Source organism: Barbus barbus (genome assembly GCF_936440315.1).
Source record: "Barbus barbus genome assembly, chromosome: 25".
Classification (NCBI taxonomy): domain Eukaryota; kingdom Metazoa; phylum Chordata; class Actinopteri; order Cypriniformes; family Cyprinidae; genus Barbus; species Barbus barbus.
In genome coordinates this window covers 28,453,754-28,471,714 of record NC_136753.1, presented here as the reverse complement: position 1 = coordinate 28,471,714, position 17,961 = coordinate 28,453,754, and the positions used below count along the sequence as shown (strand labels likewise).

General features: G+C 35.9%; 1 protein-coding gene across 1 annotated transcript in view; it reads left to right on the top strand.

The window, feature by feature from the left end:
• LOC306844556 (solute carrier family 12 member 5-like) overlaps positions 1 to 17,961 on the top strand; it is an 89,233-nt gene that overhangs the window by 46,600 nt on the left and 24,672 nt on the right. Inside the window, exons 4-6 of the mRNA XM_079376779.1 lie at positions 12,274 to 12,420; positions 17,271 to 17,325; positions 17,777 to 17,907. Coding sequence (XP_079232905.1) covers positions 12,274 to 12,420; positions 17,271 to 17,325; positions 17,777 to 17,907 — 333 coding nt within the window. The remainder of the gene's footprint in view (positions 1 to 12,273; positions 12,421 to 17,270; positions 17,326 to 17,776; positions 17,908 to 17,961) is intronic.

The window sequence follows — 17,961 nt, the reverse complement described above, 5'->3', positions numbered from 1 at the left end:
CATGATGCTAAAAATTCAGCTTTGATCATAGAAATAAATTACATTTTGCAATATTTTCAAATAGAAGACAGCTTTTTAAATTGTAAAAATGTCACAATATTACTGATTTTACTATATTTTGAATCAAATGAACTCAGCCTTGGTGAGCATTAGAGACGTCTTCCAAAAACATGTGCCCCTATTATGGATTTTTGAAAATTACCTTAATTAAAATTACCCTAAAATAAATGCATATTAAAAGAAAATGAAAGGTGAATTTTTTTGACCTTGCATGCAAGTCAACCTGTTGTTGGGGACTCCCAAAACCAAAATATGAACCTTTCATAACCCATAATAGGGGCACTTTAAACAAATCTTACAGGCCCCAAACTTTTGAAAAGTAGTTTATACCAGATGTGTCCTTTGCTCGTTTTTATAGTTTACTATTTACTAGGGGTGACCCCGAATAGTCGACGATTCGATGCTTTGATATGAGGAGCCTGATTCGACTCCCAGTCTCACAGTCATAAAGCATCATTGTACAGTGATTATCAACAGTGATATGCCAAATGCTGATGAGCAGCGTGAGCAGTACAAACAACAATGCATAATATTAATAACTATGACTGGGACTGTCATATACATAACATTATAATGAGAACACTATTATAATAAAACTCTGTGAATTCTTAGAGTTTGGTTGCCGTGTTTCGTTCACTTCTGCATTCGGGGCATTCTGTGCAGATAGCCTGTATGTCGTAATATTAGCGTTATGTTTTATAAATAACGAAGCGTATTCTATATTAGATAAATGAGTTAAATCCCACTGATTCAAAAACTGCTATCAAATGCTTCATTCTACTGGTCATCTTCAGCGCGCGCAGCTCAAAACAGAAATGCAGAACATTAATAACTGTCATATAGCCTACATAACGTTATAATGAGAGCACTGTTGTAAACATGTTTTGAATTATTAGGGCTTTGCTGGCGTTTAATGATAACTATCTTTTAATCAAAACATAAATATTATTTGTTATATCTGCAGGGTGTCCATTACACATTTTCCCTGTGTTCACATCAGTAATTATGACTGTCTCTTGGTGATGTATTTGACCACGCCCCCAAACACATGATTCGACTGTCACTCGAATATCGGCAAGATTTGAAAATTCCGATTCGACTATGAAACTCCTTAGTCGGGGACACCCCTACTATTTAGTACTAGTTTCACTATTTACTTTTCAAGTACTTAACACACAAAAGGATTCACTTCGGGCATTTGTACAATTTTCAAATTGCTGAATTATGCAGAAATGACTGTCTTTGGCATCACTTTATCTCATTGTTTTTTGTTTTTTTCCAGCTTTAGCACATAACAGCGTTTTTAGACAACATATCAAGTTAAAAATCACTACTAGCTCTGAACAAACTCATAACATTGCATATTTACACCTTGAGTGCAACCGCTGTTCGTGCTACAGACATGAATGATTTGATCAAATTTTGAGAAACCAAGAGAGGTTTGCTCTTCCTTTTCCAGGCAAAAAAACTAAATCTTTAAATTTACATTTTTCAAAGTTGTAAATAAATATTATTGGAGTACATTTTATAAGAAAATACTATTTCAGTTTTTCAGCTTCAAAAATGTTTAATTCAGTGCTACTTTTTAAATTTACTAGTGATTTCAAAGTGAAACTACACCATTTCGTTCAAAAAATCTAGTAATGTTTGCTGTTCAGTTGTGGTGTAGTAATAGCACAATTTGCCATTAATGTTGTGTTTCTGCGACTGCTTGCGTTGATAATTGGTTGGACGCAAATATTTCAGTCTTACTGCATTGATGTGGGCTGATTGCATGCATAAAAATGTTATTTTTCTCCTGAAGGATGATGTAAGATGAGCTATGAAGTAGTTTTTGCCTCATAACGAGAGGTTATCAGATGTTCGTGCGGTGACATGTGGTCGTTACAGTTGCCATATGCTCTCTGTGGACCAAAAGCCAACACTCGCTACATGAACACACACACACAGAGAGAGAGTCACAGGAAAAATGCTAATTCATGTCAAGCTCTGAGGGACGGGGGCACAGAGCAGTTATTTGTGTAATTTCTGAACATGCTGGCGTACACACAGTAATCCGTGTTGGGCTGACAGTGATATTCTCTGCCCTTTTCCTTCCCCTGCCATTGCTGTAGTTTTTAATAATTCACCCCGTCTGAACTAAGTCACATTAACGCTGTCAGCTCCTGTTTGGGCAGCCAAGCGAGAGGAGACTATTACAAGATCCTTGCTTTTCTCCTCTGCTTGTCTGCCTCTCTGGCGTCGGTTATCAGTTTGTTTTTCAATCCTGATGCTGTGCAAAATATACCGTTTTTGTGTTGCAATATTATTTTCATGGCAATTAAACACATTTTCCCCCATAGCAAAAGAATCTCATTACTGTAGTGAGAAACTGTCAACATGTTTATAGCAGCTCTCTGAATAATAACATCTGCTTTAATGACAGACATTTGAGGGAAACTCAATCATGCCCTTGAGTACTGATGTTTGTTACCGCCAGAGCAAAGCAAGAACACAGTAAGAAACAAATCCATTCTATTATTCAGCAAGGATGCATTAAATTGATCGAAAGTGACAGTAAAGTCATTTATAATGTTACAAAAAAAATTATTTCAAATAAATGCTTTTTTTTTACTTTATATTTATCAGAGAATCCTGAAAATAAAATGTATCTCAGTTTCCACAAAAATATGAAACAGCATAACTGTTTGTATTAGTAAATTGTTTTTAAATATTAGAATAAGTTCTGAAGCACTAATGTGACAGTAATGATGCTGAAAATTCAGCTTTGATCACAGATATAAATTACATTTTACAATATATTACAATAGAAAACAGTTCATTTGAATCGTAATAAAATTTCACAATATTACTGTTTTTACTGTATTTTTGATCAAATAAGTGCAGCCTTGGTGAGCAGAAGAGACTCCTTTTATAAACATAAAAACTGTTTTAATGCTCATTTTAACCCTTATTGTGATCCAGTAAGTGTAAATACATGCAATGTCTTAAATATGGATGATTTAGAGTTAGAGACTCAATAAAAAAATTTCATTAAACATAAAGAAATAGAACAGTAAAGGAATTCTAGGTGTAGTTCAAGTTGGGACGTAATAATTTTTAGCCATTTGTAAATAATATTTTCAATTATGGGCACATGCACTTTTATTTGTATGCCGATAGTGCAAAACTTTTCAGTTAGGAATTACATGAATTACATGAATGATACCATAATTTAATTTCAAAATGGCCATATTTGAGAGAAAAAAGTTGAGTAATCTGGATATTACTGTTGGTCGTTTAACATTTCTATCAGAAAACAGTTGTTAAATATTAAATGTTTTGCTACTTTCAGTATACTTCGATCTCTTTCAACATTAAAATTTAAACTTTGCGCTGGAATTCAGTCTCTGCTACTGTGAACAGTAAATCCCGCCTACTTTGATCTGATTGGTCATCTCAATCATTTTGACATTGACGAGCGCTGTCAGACCGCTGAGGCAGACCAGCCTAAAAATCAAACAGATGCATCCCAGCAACAAACAGAGCTTTTCAAAGATATTCAGATTTTGGGGGAACAATTTGGCCACTTATTACTCTGGGGGGGATTCGTCCCCCTCAATGTCTTTGAAGGTTACAGTCCTGCTTCAGAATATCTACTTTTGGGTGTCACAGCAAAAAGCGAGTCATGCTGGTTTGCAATGACATGAGAGTGAGTAAATTATGCCAGGACAGTTTTTTGGGTGTACTGTCTCTTTAAAATCTGTCACTTTTCAGGCTTTCAGAAGATCAGTTGTTGAAAACTGCTCTGTCATTCCTAAAGAGGAATCCATTATCTACCGGTTTCACATGTTGTCGCTGCAGCTGGGCAGGTGGTGCTGTCCGCGGCGCTTTTATAGCTGGAGCAGCTGTCAATATCCGCAGTGGGAGCAAGACACCTGAGGCTCACAGTCAGGGTCCGCAGACGGCCGTCCCAGGAGGCCGCTGGGCATCTGCTCTACGCTGCCTTTACCTGAGAATCTCGCTGGCTGGAAGCAACCTGTGGGAAATCATAAACACACACACACTCGGGACGAGCAAGGTTTGATTAGGCACCTGCTCCAGCTCGAGTGTGATGGAGTCTTCTGGCTGCTGAAGAGTGACCGCTGCCAAACGCTGTTGATTCAGACGTTCACACTCGCTCGACACGCCACCGCAGCTTCCATAATGAGAGCTCATTTCAGCCCCAATGGTGTCGATGCCCTACTTTTGGCTAAATGACACACCCTGAGCCTGCCAGATACTGAAATATCCCAGATAAACATCTCATACAAATAAAGTAGCCTACTGTGGTAATATCATGGTGTTCTTTGGAGTACCTTGGAGTAACATGTTAATATTGAGTTGATAATGTAAATAGCATATACAGTGCTGCTTGAAAGTTTGTGAACCCCTTGCAGAATCTGTGAAAATGTAATTGGGGGGAGGTTAACATTTCACTAACAAAACTTAACATTAAAATAAACCCAGCTTATAAATAACACTTTTGTCATTACTAGGTGGTTGTTTACTAGTCGAAGCCACATAAAGATGCTGTGATTGGATGACAGGGTGTTGCTATGTGGTTGCTAAGGCATTTTGATTGGTTGTACTATGTTGTCCTGGCTGATTGCCAGATCTTTCCTACTGGCTCAAGTCAAAAGAGTCTCGAGAGACATGTCTAGGGTTATTCCATCAATATACTGTACTATAAGTTTATATTTTTATCATACATTTTGTGAAAATCATGCATCTAATCACTTGCTTTAGCCACCAATACTAATAATACAAAAAAAGACTGATATTATGTTCTGTTTGTTCTGATAAATTTGTGTTGGTAATCTTCAGGAGGAGAAGAGCGCTTTTATATTCTCATCATTCTCCGAGGTTTAAATGTGCCGATTTAAAGGCTCGTGTTTTCAGACTGCAGTGGGAACGGCAGGTTTCCTTTGGGTTTATGGCGTTCCTGTTGGAGTTCTGTGGCTAAATGTGTTCCTGCAGTTCAAATGAACACAACCTCAAACTTTTAATGAGAAAAAACTTTCCTGTATTGACTTCTGTTAGGGTCAGTGTTCATGTTGAGGTCTATCCCCAGCGGGGCTTTCATTCAACAAAATTAGACGTTTCCTTCTGTCCCACAGGTTAATAGGATAAGAAATCTTTTGAAAAACAATTGTTGACAAAAAACATTAAAGGAATGCAAAAACATTTAGTAAAATATTCTTTATGAATTTTAGAGTTAGTTCACAACACTTAGAAAAATAGATTATTGCTGGGTAGATTGAACCAAGCAGAGAAATGACCATAAACAAGGATAAAGCTTGATTGCGAATAATTTATTTAATAAAGCCGAAGCCACAAGAATATGAATGGGATGCACTATTTACAACTGCTGGAATGAGTATAATAATAGAGAGAGAGAGAAAAAAGGAAATTAACTAAAAATGACCAAAACAAAATTACCACTAACAGAGGGAAAAGGAACTTGAGTGGCGCCCAAATCAAAAAACAAAAATAGAACTAAATTCCCATAAAGCTCCCCAAATCCCCTAACCTAACTAATAAAAGAAATACACAACCAACTAAATCATCAAAGAATACGATACAAAAGACTTCAGCAAAACAAAGCGTACACAGACGCACAGCACACCAATCAAGCACAAACGAGCTTCCTTCCCATGTTTGCGGGAGGACCTTTAAACCAGCAGGGCGGAAGCAGCTTGGACGAAGAGGACGACGTCACACCGATGATCAGCGGGCGACAGTCCAATCAGGAACCTAAGAGCAAGCAGCAGAGCAATAGCAAAAGAGGGAGGGACGAGAAAGAAAACACACACACACCTATGCGCACAGCACGTAACATTATTATTAAAAAATTCATAAATAAAAATTACTAAAACTTTCAATTTAAATGAAAACAGAAAATATAAAAGTAAAATAATATAAATATAAACAAAAATTATAATAGCATATCAGTGATACTAAAATAACTGCTACAGTTTAATAGACTGTTGCTGAAAGGCATATTATATTATTATAGTATAGTATAGTATATATTTAATTCATTATTACATATGATATAATATTTTATTATTATTTTTGAAAAATAACAAAAATGGCAAAAACAAACAAACAACTTACTAAAATGTTACATTTAAATGAAAATGGATTATTATTATTATTATTATATAAAATATTAAATATTATTATGTATGAAATCATATGAGATCTGTATTATTAAATAATTCATTATTACATATGTAATTTTCATTACTGCTGTGATTGTTTTACCAGCTGCTCTGCTCATAATTATATACAGTAATTTCTCAAGATGTTTAGGAGCATCTGGAAGACTGTGTCTGTATCTTGTTTCGTTAATTGTCTGTCTGATATTAAATCTCTACCGCAAACTCCAGCCCAGCGACAGCCAGTGTTTCTGTGGCGACAGCATGTTTTTATTCCTAATTGCTGATTGGACACGTCTCACTCACTCCTCTCATAATTAGAGCGATGCAATGAAAGTGGATGAGAGAGGAGGTGTAGTATCTTTTGATTGTGTATGGATGCTGAGGCAGCTTTCAGGAGCACAGCTGTATTGTTATTGTGAGAAGTGAGGCGTAATCTTACCTAGACACACATTTTCTGAATGAAAGTGATATATGAGCATCCTTGGCCATTCTGCACATCATTGTCTTTCATTTCAGTTCTTATATAGCAAACGAAAGCACTCTAATATATGAAATATTACATTTCCTGAACGTCATTTGCAACACAAAACTCAAAAGTGATTTGGCAGAGCATTGATATGTGGTTGCTAAGGTGTTCTGAATGGTTGCTAGGTGGCAGGTTGCTAAGATCCAACTCAAAAGTAACTAACCTCAAATCTATCATATTGTGCCTTTTTTGCCTGTTTTATATTCTCTGTTTTCAATATTTTCCACTAACCTTAACAAATCCTAATTTAATAGTAAAGCAATATTTTATAATAGTATTAACAATTAAGATACTGTTACATGCTAATAAATGTTTTAATAAATATGAATATAATAAAAACACTTACTAAATATTAGCGTACTGTAACATACTACATAATAAATATGAACATATATGATATATATTGTTACATACTGCATAATGTATGTTTTCATACAAATTAATGTATTAATACATATTTACTAATATTAACATAGTTAAATAGCCACTGCATAATGAATATTTTCATAAATATGAACATAATAAATATTTGATAAATAGTAACACACTGTTGCATACTTTTATACACTATATAGGCCTATATCTATTTTTATATTAAATTATATACCATATATAAGTGTTGTTTTACGTTGTGTATTGTATTTCTGGTTTATGTTAATCTGTTATTTCTGATCTGGCTTGTGCACATTTGTTTCAATTTAATTTCTGTGTTATTTTTATGTAAAGTTTTTTATTCTATGCATGGAAGGTCAAAAAAAATGTGTGTGTGTGTGAGAGAGAGACAAATGACAATTTGTCATTTCAACAATTCAACATTTGAATTTGATTTAAGCTCATTTGAGTTCTGGTTCTGGCAGTGTGGCTCTGGATCTGGGTGTCCAGTTTTATGCAAAAATCTGTCATGGAATGAATAAATATGCAGAAATAATTCTTTCACTGTCATCAAGTCAAAAGCTGGATAAACGATTGCGAGAAAGAAAGACATTATTGAGATGCGAGCGCAGGAAAACACTGCAGGGCACAGACAGTAAATCTGATTAGTATTCATCTGACATCAGGCAAGAGGTGCCGCACATTAGCATGAGGAGAAGGATGTCAAAATGACAAAGAAGATCCGCTTTCCTCCACCTGGATTCACTGTGGCGTTCAAGACGAGTGCTGCTCGTGGGTTTGAGGGGCTGGACCTCATGTGGAGGAATGAGGGACAGCTGCTGGACAGGGTGATTTAACGTTAACGAAAACTGAATCCATTAAAAAAAAGTTACTTAAAATACTTAAAAGCTAAAAAAAAAAAAAGGCAATCTTAAAAAATCTTTAAAACCTTAAAAATCTTCAAGGAACTTCTTTAAGATAAAGAAGTACAGGTCATGTTATTATCGACAACTAAAACGAAAACAAAATTTATAAAAGATTTACTTAAAATAAATCAACATTATCTGAAATATAATAAAATATTTATAAAAAAAAATTTAAAAAGTCAAATATCAAAATCAAGGCAACATTTAGTTTAAGTTAAAGGACTAAAATAACTATGACAAAATTAAATAAAACTAAAACTTAAAACCAAGACATATTTTTAAAAAACAAAAGCTAAATAAAAAAACAAAAACTCAAAACAAAATTGCTAAATCTTAAAGGGACTTCTTTAAGATAAAGAAGTACAGGCCATGGTTATTATCGATAACTAAAACTAAATCCACTAAATCATTACCCAAAAAAAAAACATTAACTGAAATCTTGAAAAGAACAAGAAAATAAGAACAGATTTTGGACAGTATGGGCAACATTTGCATATTATAATAAAAGTAAAATAGACTTCACAGAAAATACCCAAACATACCATATTAATCATTTTATTTTACAACTACAGTAGTTTTTGTCTTGAATGTATTGCTTAAATAATACTAATTTATTTGAATTGATGTTAAATCATAAAAATAAAATATCTTAAGAGGCTCATCTAACCAGTTTAATAAAGTTTGGGGCCCTTTCAAGCAATATGTCAGGGATCCTGTTTCTCTGTCGGACATAGACTGCATCTTAGTTCTAGCTTTTTTGCTTTCCTTTATCAGTTAAACTCTATTGTATGATGCTGATTACTATTTTTATTGTTTTCCTAAGCCACACTATTATTTCCCCCTTTTTTGTCTATTGTATTATTAAGTTGCTTTTGTCTTCTGTTTTGCTTTGTTTTCTTCTTCTTTGTAACTGTCTAAAAACTCATAAATAAATAAATAAAAAATCAAATAAAACATCTTATGTTTTCTCAAAGTTTAGTAGAAGGGAAGTAGTTTAGAAGTTGCCAGCTCTTTGCCTGAAGTACTACACACTAAGATGAGGTATGCATTTAAAATAGTTTTTAAAGGCAAAAACAAACGTATACATGCTTAATGCTCGGCCGACACATTGCGAGTGGCATATGTTATAACTAATGAAATTGTGGTGGTAACTATCCTCAAGGGGCCGAGTTAGAGTTTTTGAGTTTCCTTCCGAGTCTCACTGGTCCAGAGATGTGCTTCAAACTGTAGTTACTTTGATTTGTAGTTTGTTCAAGTGTTTGTGGATATTGATCGGAGTCTGTCTGAGAACAGTAACCTAATTAATCATAACTGACTGTAGAAGACATCAGTGTTTTCTGTTTGCCTCCTCTATACAATATACTGTTTGCATTTGGTGTAGATTACTAAAACTTAGTTTAGTAGCACTTTATATGAAACCTGTGTATGATTTTGTAAAGATATTCATAATGCCTTATAATCAGTTTTGCTCTCCTAAGTACCTATAACCACTTTTATGATGCAATATAATACATACTTATCCATGGTTATATCTTTAAAATATGTAATGCATCAGAACTCTATAAATGAATTATTCATTATATTCTTAAAGATATAACTTTATGCAAGTGTTGAAATGCATTATAAGGTTACTATTATTTATGAAAAAATTATCATCATTATTATTATTATTTAATGATTTATTTAATTATTTTATAATTTAATACATTAAATTATAAATAAATAAAATACATAAATTTTGTAATTATTACAATTTATTTAAAAATTATATTATTATGTGTTATACAGATTTCATAAACAGCATAATTTTTAATACTTGCACATATATTTTTCTGGTGTGTGAGGTTCACTTCATTTGGGACCTTATCGTAGTATGTAATTATTGCCGTTGTTTTGACGTGATGCATAAAGCCACATTATATTAGATTACATTAATACGGAAATTAATCCTTGCTTCAGAAATCAAATTATCCCACACAGAATTGCTCATTTGAATGGCTCAATTTAATGGTATGCATTGAATTGAATGGTATGCATTATTCAGGTCTTCTTATTTATTTCAGGTTAATTAAATTAAAAGTCTTGTTTCCCAGTTTGCCATCTGCTGTTGCTTCGAGTGTACGGATGACTTGTTCTGGTGTGTGAGTGTGTGTGTGAGTGTGAGAGTGTGTGTGTGTGTGTGTGTGTGTGTGTGTTTCCCATCTGAAAAGGGCCCTATTCTCAGTCTGTTATGAAGGATAAAAATATGCTGGAGGGAAGCATCTTCTCTCTTTGCGGTTCTCATTGTCTTTGCTCCTTTCAGCATGTCAGATTGTCTACCAAATATAATAGTTAATGACAATTACTGTAATTAACTCTAATTTATAAAACATATAGTTCTGGCTGTTCATTCTGATTGGATGAGTCATATTCAAAGGCACTATAAAATAGCAGATATAAACACTTATGTGCTCAGTTAGATGTCCATATTTTGCCTACAGACTTTTATAAGCTGGACAATAAAACCACTGCAAAAAATCCCACAGACACACACTTGAAGATGGGATCTGAGTCATTTAGGGACAAAAAACCACCTAGCAACCACCCAGAGTACCTTAGCGACCACATATCACCAGCCTGGCACAGTAACACTCAATATTTCCTTTAGAAAATGTAAAAGCCTTGTCGCACACTGTTCTTATGATAGCTAAAGTGCGGTGAGTTTGTGAACACTGTTCAGTTATTCAGTACATGTTTTCAGGTCTGAACTCCAAAGAGTCACGTGGGATTCATTCAAACACCCATTAGATCACATTTAATCAACCGTGTGAATTGAAAAGTGCTTTCACCAGCCCTTGAGAGTGTGTGTGTGTGTGTGTGTGTGTGTGTGTGTGTGTGTGTGTGTGTGCGTGTGTGTGCAGTTGTCCTGTACCTTACAGCACTGTTGTCCGCTGTGGGTCCGTCCAGCCTGGTGAGCCGACTTTGCCTGTCTGACCTTTTTTGGTCGCTGGGATAATTGCATTTTATTGACGATGTCCTTGAACGGGGACGGGACGTAGTTGAGTGTTTTTGGATGCCGTGTAGTTAGACGCACACACTCACCATTTATCAGACCTTTACTCACTATGTGTTAGTAATTACCGACCACACACACACACTCACTTTCTCTCTGAATATCAGATTGGTTCTTACCGATCTTTAAAAGCCCTTGAAGCGAGCAACAAACACAATGACAGTGAGTGTTTATTGGCGAAGAGGAGAGTCATGATCACAGGGTGTATTCTGCTCTGCTGCTTTTTCACAGTATGTGACTCATTAAGATGTTGCAAAATATCATATAAAAATAATTGTATTACTTTATTCTGAATTAAATGTGAGCGGTGTTTGCTCATGCAAAACTCACAGCCATGCTAGCATTCTGCATGGATGCTAGGGTGTTCTAGGTGGTTGCTAGGGTGTTCTGAATAGTTGCTAGGGCATTCTGAGTGGTTACTTTGATGTTCTGAGTGGTTGATATGGTGTTCTGTATAGTTGCTAGGGTGTTATAAGTGGTTACTAGGGTGTTCTGAATAGTCACTAGGGTGATCTGGGTGGTTGCTAGGATGTTCTGAGTGGTTGTTAGGGTGTTCTAAATCTCTGTAATATTCTATTTTTAGGCGTGACTCTGCTTCCCTGTTTTATTGTCCAGCAGGTAAAAGGCACGTCTAATTAATCAGTAAAGAAACAGCACACAATCGCATTCGTGTCTGGAGCATAGAAGATTTAGTGTTCACAGACCTCTTGACCAATGACTTCCCATTTCCATAATTTGTGATCACAGGACAAGGGTTTTTAAAATCATTTTATTGAGATTGCACTTAAAAAGAACCCAATAAATCTTTTAGAGCTGAGCACAAAATAAGATCTATTCAGACTGTATACATTTCTATATGATTTTATTGTTATGCATTAATATTAATTATCCTGGCTCGGAAATCAAGTTTAATATTACATAAAATTTCCAGGTTTTCCATGATTCTCCCTCTGTTTATCAGAACATCAGCAGTTGCATTATTGTTTTTTCAGTTGAGAGAACAGAACATCTTATGTTTGCTGAACAACAAAAAACATGAACCTGATTACCAGAACAGATCTAATCAGATGTTGATGTTGTACTAACAGACTGCTGTGTGTGTGTGTGTGTGTGTGTGTGTGTGTGTGTGTGTGTGTGTGTGTGTCTCGACAGGCTCCGCGGATGGGAACACTGATGGGTGTCTACCTGCCCTGCCTGCAGAACATCCTGGGTGTGATTCTGTTTCTCAGGATGACCTGGATGGTGGGCATCGGCGGCGTCATCGAGGCCTTCATCATCGTGCTCATGTGCTGCTCCACGGTCAGTCACACAGCATGCAATAGACATCTGTCACAATTTGAAACATTTCAATGGTATTACAATTAAGGTTCATTTTTGTTTTGCAAATCATAATTAATATAGTAATTAGTTATTCATTTTTATTAATATTGTGAATTAGCTTTTAGTTTTAATTTTGGTTTAATTTTTAGTAATGTTTTCATTTTTATTAGTTTTTGGGGTTTTTCCTAAAACGTTTTATTACTAAATAGTTTATTTTTTCCAGTTTTAGTTTTCAGTTAGTAATTTCAACTTAAACTTATTTCATACGATATTAATTGTTATGCATAATAATTATTTTATGTGCCAATTCGTAGTTTTTATTAGTTTTTTGAATATTTGTAAATAGTTTTGTTTTTTTCAGTATTAGCTAGTAATTGTAGTTATTAGTTTATTTCAGTGTTTGATACTTCAACTTAAACTTATTTTGGAATTTCGGTTTGTTTACATATGTTTATTTTTTATTTTCTCATCTAATATTTATATTTCTATTTAATTTCAGGTTTATGTGAATTAATCAAATGTTTTTTTAATAGTTTTAATTTTAGTTAACGATAACAATACTACTTTTGATTCTGGGTTGCATTGTTCTTAACAGGTTTAGTTAGATTCACCTTATATCTGAATATTTTCAGCCTATATGAATCATTGCATTTACAGTGAATAATAAAGACATCATACTTCAACACGCACACAGCATCTAAGCATCTAATTTGCGTTGATTTTGAATTTGCATGTTCCTAGGGCTGTAGTACTCGAGTCCGGACTCAAGACGTTTTTCTGTCGTCTCGGACTTGTCTTGGACTCGTTGGTATTTGGTCTCGGACTTGGTCATTGGACTCGCCAAATGTTCTATATATGCTTTTTTTTTCTCTTTCAAAACAAAACCATTAATCTGGCTCGCTTGTTCGGAAAATGGGTAATGTAATTGGTTTAATTTACAATCCATCTAGAACGGGCATTGCCATTGGTCGCCTGGTAAATGCACGGCTGCGTCATACGCCTGGCTCCGAGTGTGCGCGCTGCTCAGAGGCATAATTCATTTTTATTTTGGCCACAGACACAATGTTAGCGAGTTGCATAATACAGTTTGATTTTACAAAGTTCGTTGGAGTTTTCCCTCTCTTCCACCTGACTTTCCTTCGCTTTTATATAGCTTATAAATGCCCGTGCTCATTTTACTTTCACTTTCAATAGGGCAATTCCGCATCAATTGCTTATCTATAACTTACAAAGACAAATTTGCTGCAATAAACATGGGACTTTTATTAACAAAACGAATACACCAAATGCTATAAGACTATATTTTACATAAAATGCTATATTTTGTTATAAAATAACAAACTTACAAATGTTTAAGGCTGGTGTCCTGCAGAATTCAGCTCCAACCCTTATCAAACACACCTGAAACAGCTAATCTAAGCGTACTAGAAACTTTCAGGCAGGTGTATTGAGGCAAGTTGGACCTAAACTCTGCAGGACCCCGGCCCTCCAGGACTGAGTTTGGACACCCTGCTTTAGAACAAGTAACAAGTTCAAGAATGGGAACATGTTGATTTATTTTTTAGACTTATGTTGCTTGTTCTTTGTAATATTTTCCATTGGAAGCCCAGAATGTGATTTTTACAGTATAATAAAAATGCTGAAAATGTGAAGTTGCACTTCAGCTTATGTGACTTTAGTGAAATTTCTAAACCTAAAGTAAATAAAATACCTTAATTTGATCCTACAGTGTTGCTGCACATGCTTTTAGATCACAAATAATAATGCAAAATCATTATCTTAGAATAGAAGATATGCTGTCTCTCGTGTCACATGAATTATCAATAGTTAAGTATGTGGTTTTGAAGAAGATGCTTTTATTTTATTTTTCTGTTTTGACTGTCTCATTTGGACTTGGACTTGACTTGGACTCGAACCTATTTGGACTCGGTCTTGACTCGGACTCGATAGTCCTGGTCTTGGACTCGACAAAGGAGGACTTGACTACAGCCCTACATGTCCCACATTTGCATTTCATCTTTATTTCAATTAACAAGAGGTGTTTACTAACTTTAGTTAATAACGCTTTTGCTACTATGTTGCAGGTTTAGTGAGATTCACTCTTGTTGAAAATCATGAAAGGCAACTGGCAGTTTAATTGACAGCAGCATTAATTTAATGCATACATTAAACCCTGAGGTTTTCTCATTTAAAACCCAAGCACATTATGTGAAAAGCCACAGCCTTTAGAGACGCTCAAAGATAATGAAGGCTTCAAATCGAGGTTAAAGTGGCCTCAGAGACTTTTCTGCAGATGAAGCTACAGATGACGTTTGCCTGGTGCATCTCGATGACTTCCAGCCTTTGAAACGGCGTGTGTGATTTATCTGGCCATCCACATCGTCAGCAGAATCGACAGCGGTCCAGGGTGGTGCGAGCGACACCTCAACATCCGCCTGCGTTCTCTGAATGAGCGCATATATGCATCATAATTAGAAGTAGCGAGACGCTATCGATGTCATCTGAAATTACCAGCTCATTGCCAGACGGCCGTCGCTTGCTTTTCATCGTATTCGGTCTCTCATGGCAACAGATGGAGAGGAGGAGAAAACGCTGATTCTTTCATGCATCACAGAGATGGAGAAGCTCGCCTCTTTAAGACAGACTGAAGCTGTTAGAAATGCAGAAATGAATCACAAACAACAGCATTGATCCACTTTCAAAAAGTCGGCAGGCACAGAAATATTGACAGGCGGATGACAGACAGCGCTTTGGTTATTCATGGCTCATGACGGTTGTGAAATTATCAAATTATTCATGGGAATGCATTAATGCATGAATATGAGTTGACTGTTGTGTATCCAGTGATGTAGATGTAATCAAATTAACACTTAACACTGAGACGGTGGCTCCGGTCCAAAACCTAACGAGAATTGGCCAAATTCTAAGGCAGGCAAGGCAATCCCAGAATGCATTGCTCAAGCTCCAAAAAATGGCAGCCAAAATGAGAGAAATGTTGATGATGTATACATTTACAGCCATTATGAGGTTCCACACTCAGATCCTTGTGCAAAAGGAAGATGTGCCGAATTAAACAATAACTCTGTGTGATGTGTCATGAATCCCTCAGTAAATGTCAGCTACACAATATGTAATCTGTCAGGTAATGGGCCATTTATTCATTCACAATTGTTTCTCTAAGCCTTTGGGTTGGTTGTCATAGTCTCATGGTCTCATATTATTGGCTCACTCCACTGAAGGCAGATGGTGTGATTGGCTGGGAAAACTAGTTAAAGCAGGTGGTGCCCTATATCGTCCAATCAGAGGCTACAGCCAGCATGTGATTAGCATATGGAGTTCTCTGATGATATGAAGAGTGTTTCTGAATTGCCATTGGACACGTGTGTGTGTGTGTGTGTGTGTGTGTGTGTGTGTGTGTGTGTGTGTGTGTGTGTGTGTGTGTGGAAATGGACCAGATCTCACATGGGTCTTGGTTATAGTCAAGATAAAACACTTGGTCTCAATTAGTGTTTTATCAAACCAGTCTGAGAGAGAAAACTGCTGATTATACACTGATTAAAGCCTAATGAACTGAAACGCTTCAATCCTCTCAGAATGTATTGTTCAAAGGTTACTCTTTCATAGCTCGTGGACTTTGTCTCAGATGTTTCTCCTGAGATTAATGGGGTGTTTTTCCCAGGAGAAACTTCTGAGAAGTTTAAAGTTTTTGTGTAGGAGAAATGATTTTGATTTGCACAGTTTTGTATTCATGTGTACGCATCTGTCACGTCTTGCTGACAGTGATGTATGTGTTCACATTTTCAGTTAAGCAATCAGCCACAAGACGTCTTGTGTGTGGCAGTGAAAGGCAAATAATGACAAACAAAAAAAGCTGGTACTTCTTCTACCTAGAAATATAGAGTAGAATCTTTCTCTCTTTTTTTTATTGAAACATTACACAATATTTGTTTCTGTCTGTATGTTGCATGTCACGTTCTAAAGAAGCGTCAGTCTGACAGCATCAGCTCTTTCCCTTTCCTCAAAAATAAATGCATTTGCATTTCTGAAGACAGTTTGGTGCCGATTTAAAGACGGCTTTAATCTCCAGGACGTTTTACAATTGCTTTGGCTCAGTGCAGCAATATAAAGACACATTTCATCCTTTAAGGAGACAGAGGAGGTTTCAAACGAGATCAGATTTATTCTGGTACTTTCAGGTCTACTAAATTGCTTTAATCAAGGCGATCTGACACAACTATAGATCTCCTGCTTTCACAGTCTCCTGCTTTGCTGTTTAAAAGATGATCTATCTATATGTATGTCTGTCTGTCTGTCCGTCCGTCCGTCCATCCATAGTTAGGTAATTTAGTAATGGATTCATTACTTATTCAAACTGATAACTCCTGTAAGTCTTTTTGAATGATTCATTTTAAAGAACCTGTTCATGGGAATCTATCTTTTGCCAAATTAATGAAATCTACACTTCAGTAGGTGAACCAGATGTTGATTCTTAGTTAATTTAGTGAAGGATTCATCAGATTGATTCAAACTCAACTAAAACAGTCTTCTTGAATGACTCCCTTTGAAAAGATTCATAGGAATCATTTGCTCATGAATCAGAATGTTTGTTTTTTACTATTGAGAACAAAACTGTCATTATTTTGTATACAAACTCAAAAATCATGATGCATGATTTTCTAGTATCATAATCAAGTTTTTGTTGGTAATTAGTTGCTGTTGTTAGGAATGAATGTATCATCCATCATCATCATTATTATATATCTAATGCATTTAAAATATGCGTATTCACCTAATCCACTTGTTTTCTCTCCTTCTTTGTTTTCTTCTAGACGATGCTCACTGCCATCTCCATGAGTGCCATCGCCACAAACGGCGTTGTGCCAGGTAAGCAAGCTCCTGCTAGAGCTTAACATGTGCATGTGGTCATCTTGGCAACAGGAAGCGGTCACCGTAGCAACAATAACTCCAAGCAATGAGCAGACAGCAATATCCTCAAAGATGTATTTATGTATTTATAATTGGCCGAGCGTGTCCTGTCCTAATGACCGCCTCGATCTCATCTCCTGATTGGAGGAGAGCAGAGGTGAGATGAAATTGCCGGGTTCGGTTCCCCATCCGTTGTTCGTCAGCAATAAGCTGCTATTATCTCTATGGTGCTTAAATGCCTCTCTATAAGCATGCTTAATATTTTCCAAGAAAAAGGAAGTTGTAATTGTGGGTTGTATTGTGCTATTTTTCTGAGCCGTCAACATCAGAATGCTTCGGTAATATCCCAGCAGATCGTCACTTCCTCAAATGGAAGATTCCTGAGAGGGTTTTCTGTTTGCATCAACAGCTGGAGGCTCCTATTACATGATCTCTCGCTCTCTGGGCCCTGAGTTCGGTGGAGCTGTAGGCATCTGCTTCTACTTGGGCACCACCTTCGCTGGAGCCATGTACATCCTGGGCTGCATCGAGATCTTGCTGGTGAGATCAACAACCTTTGTGATTTATGAGTGTGTTGAATCACAGACTTAGTCT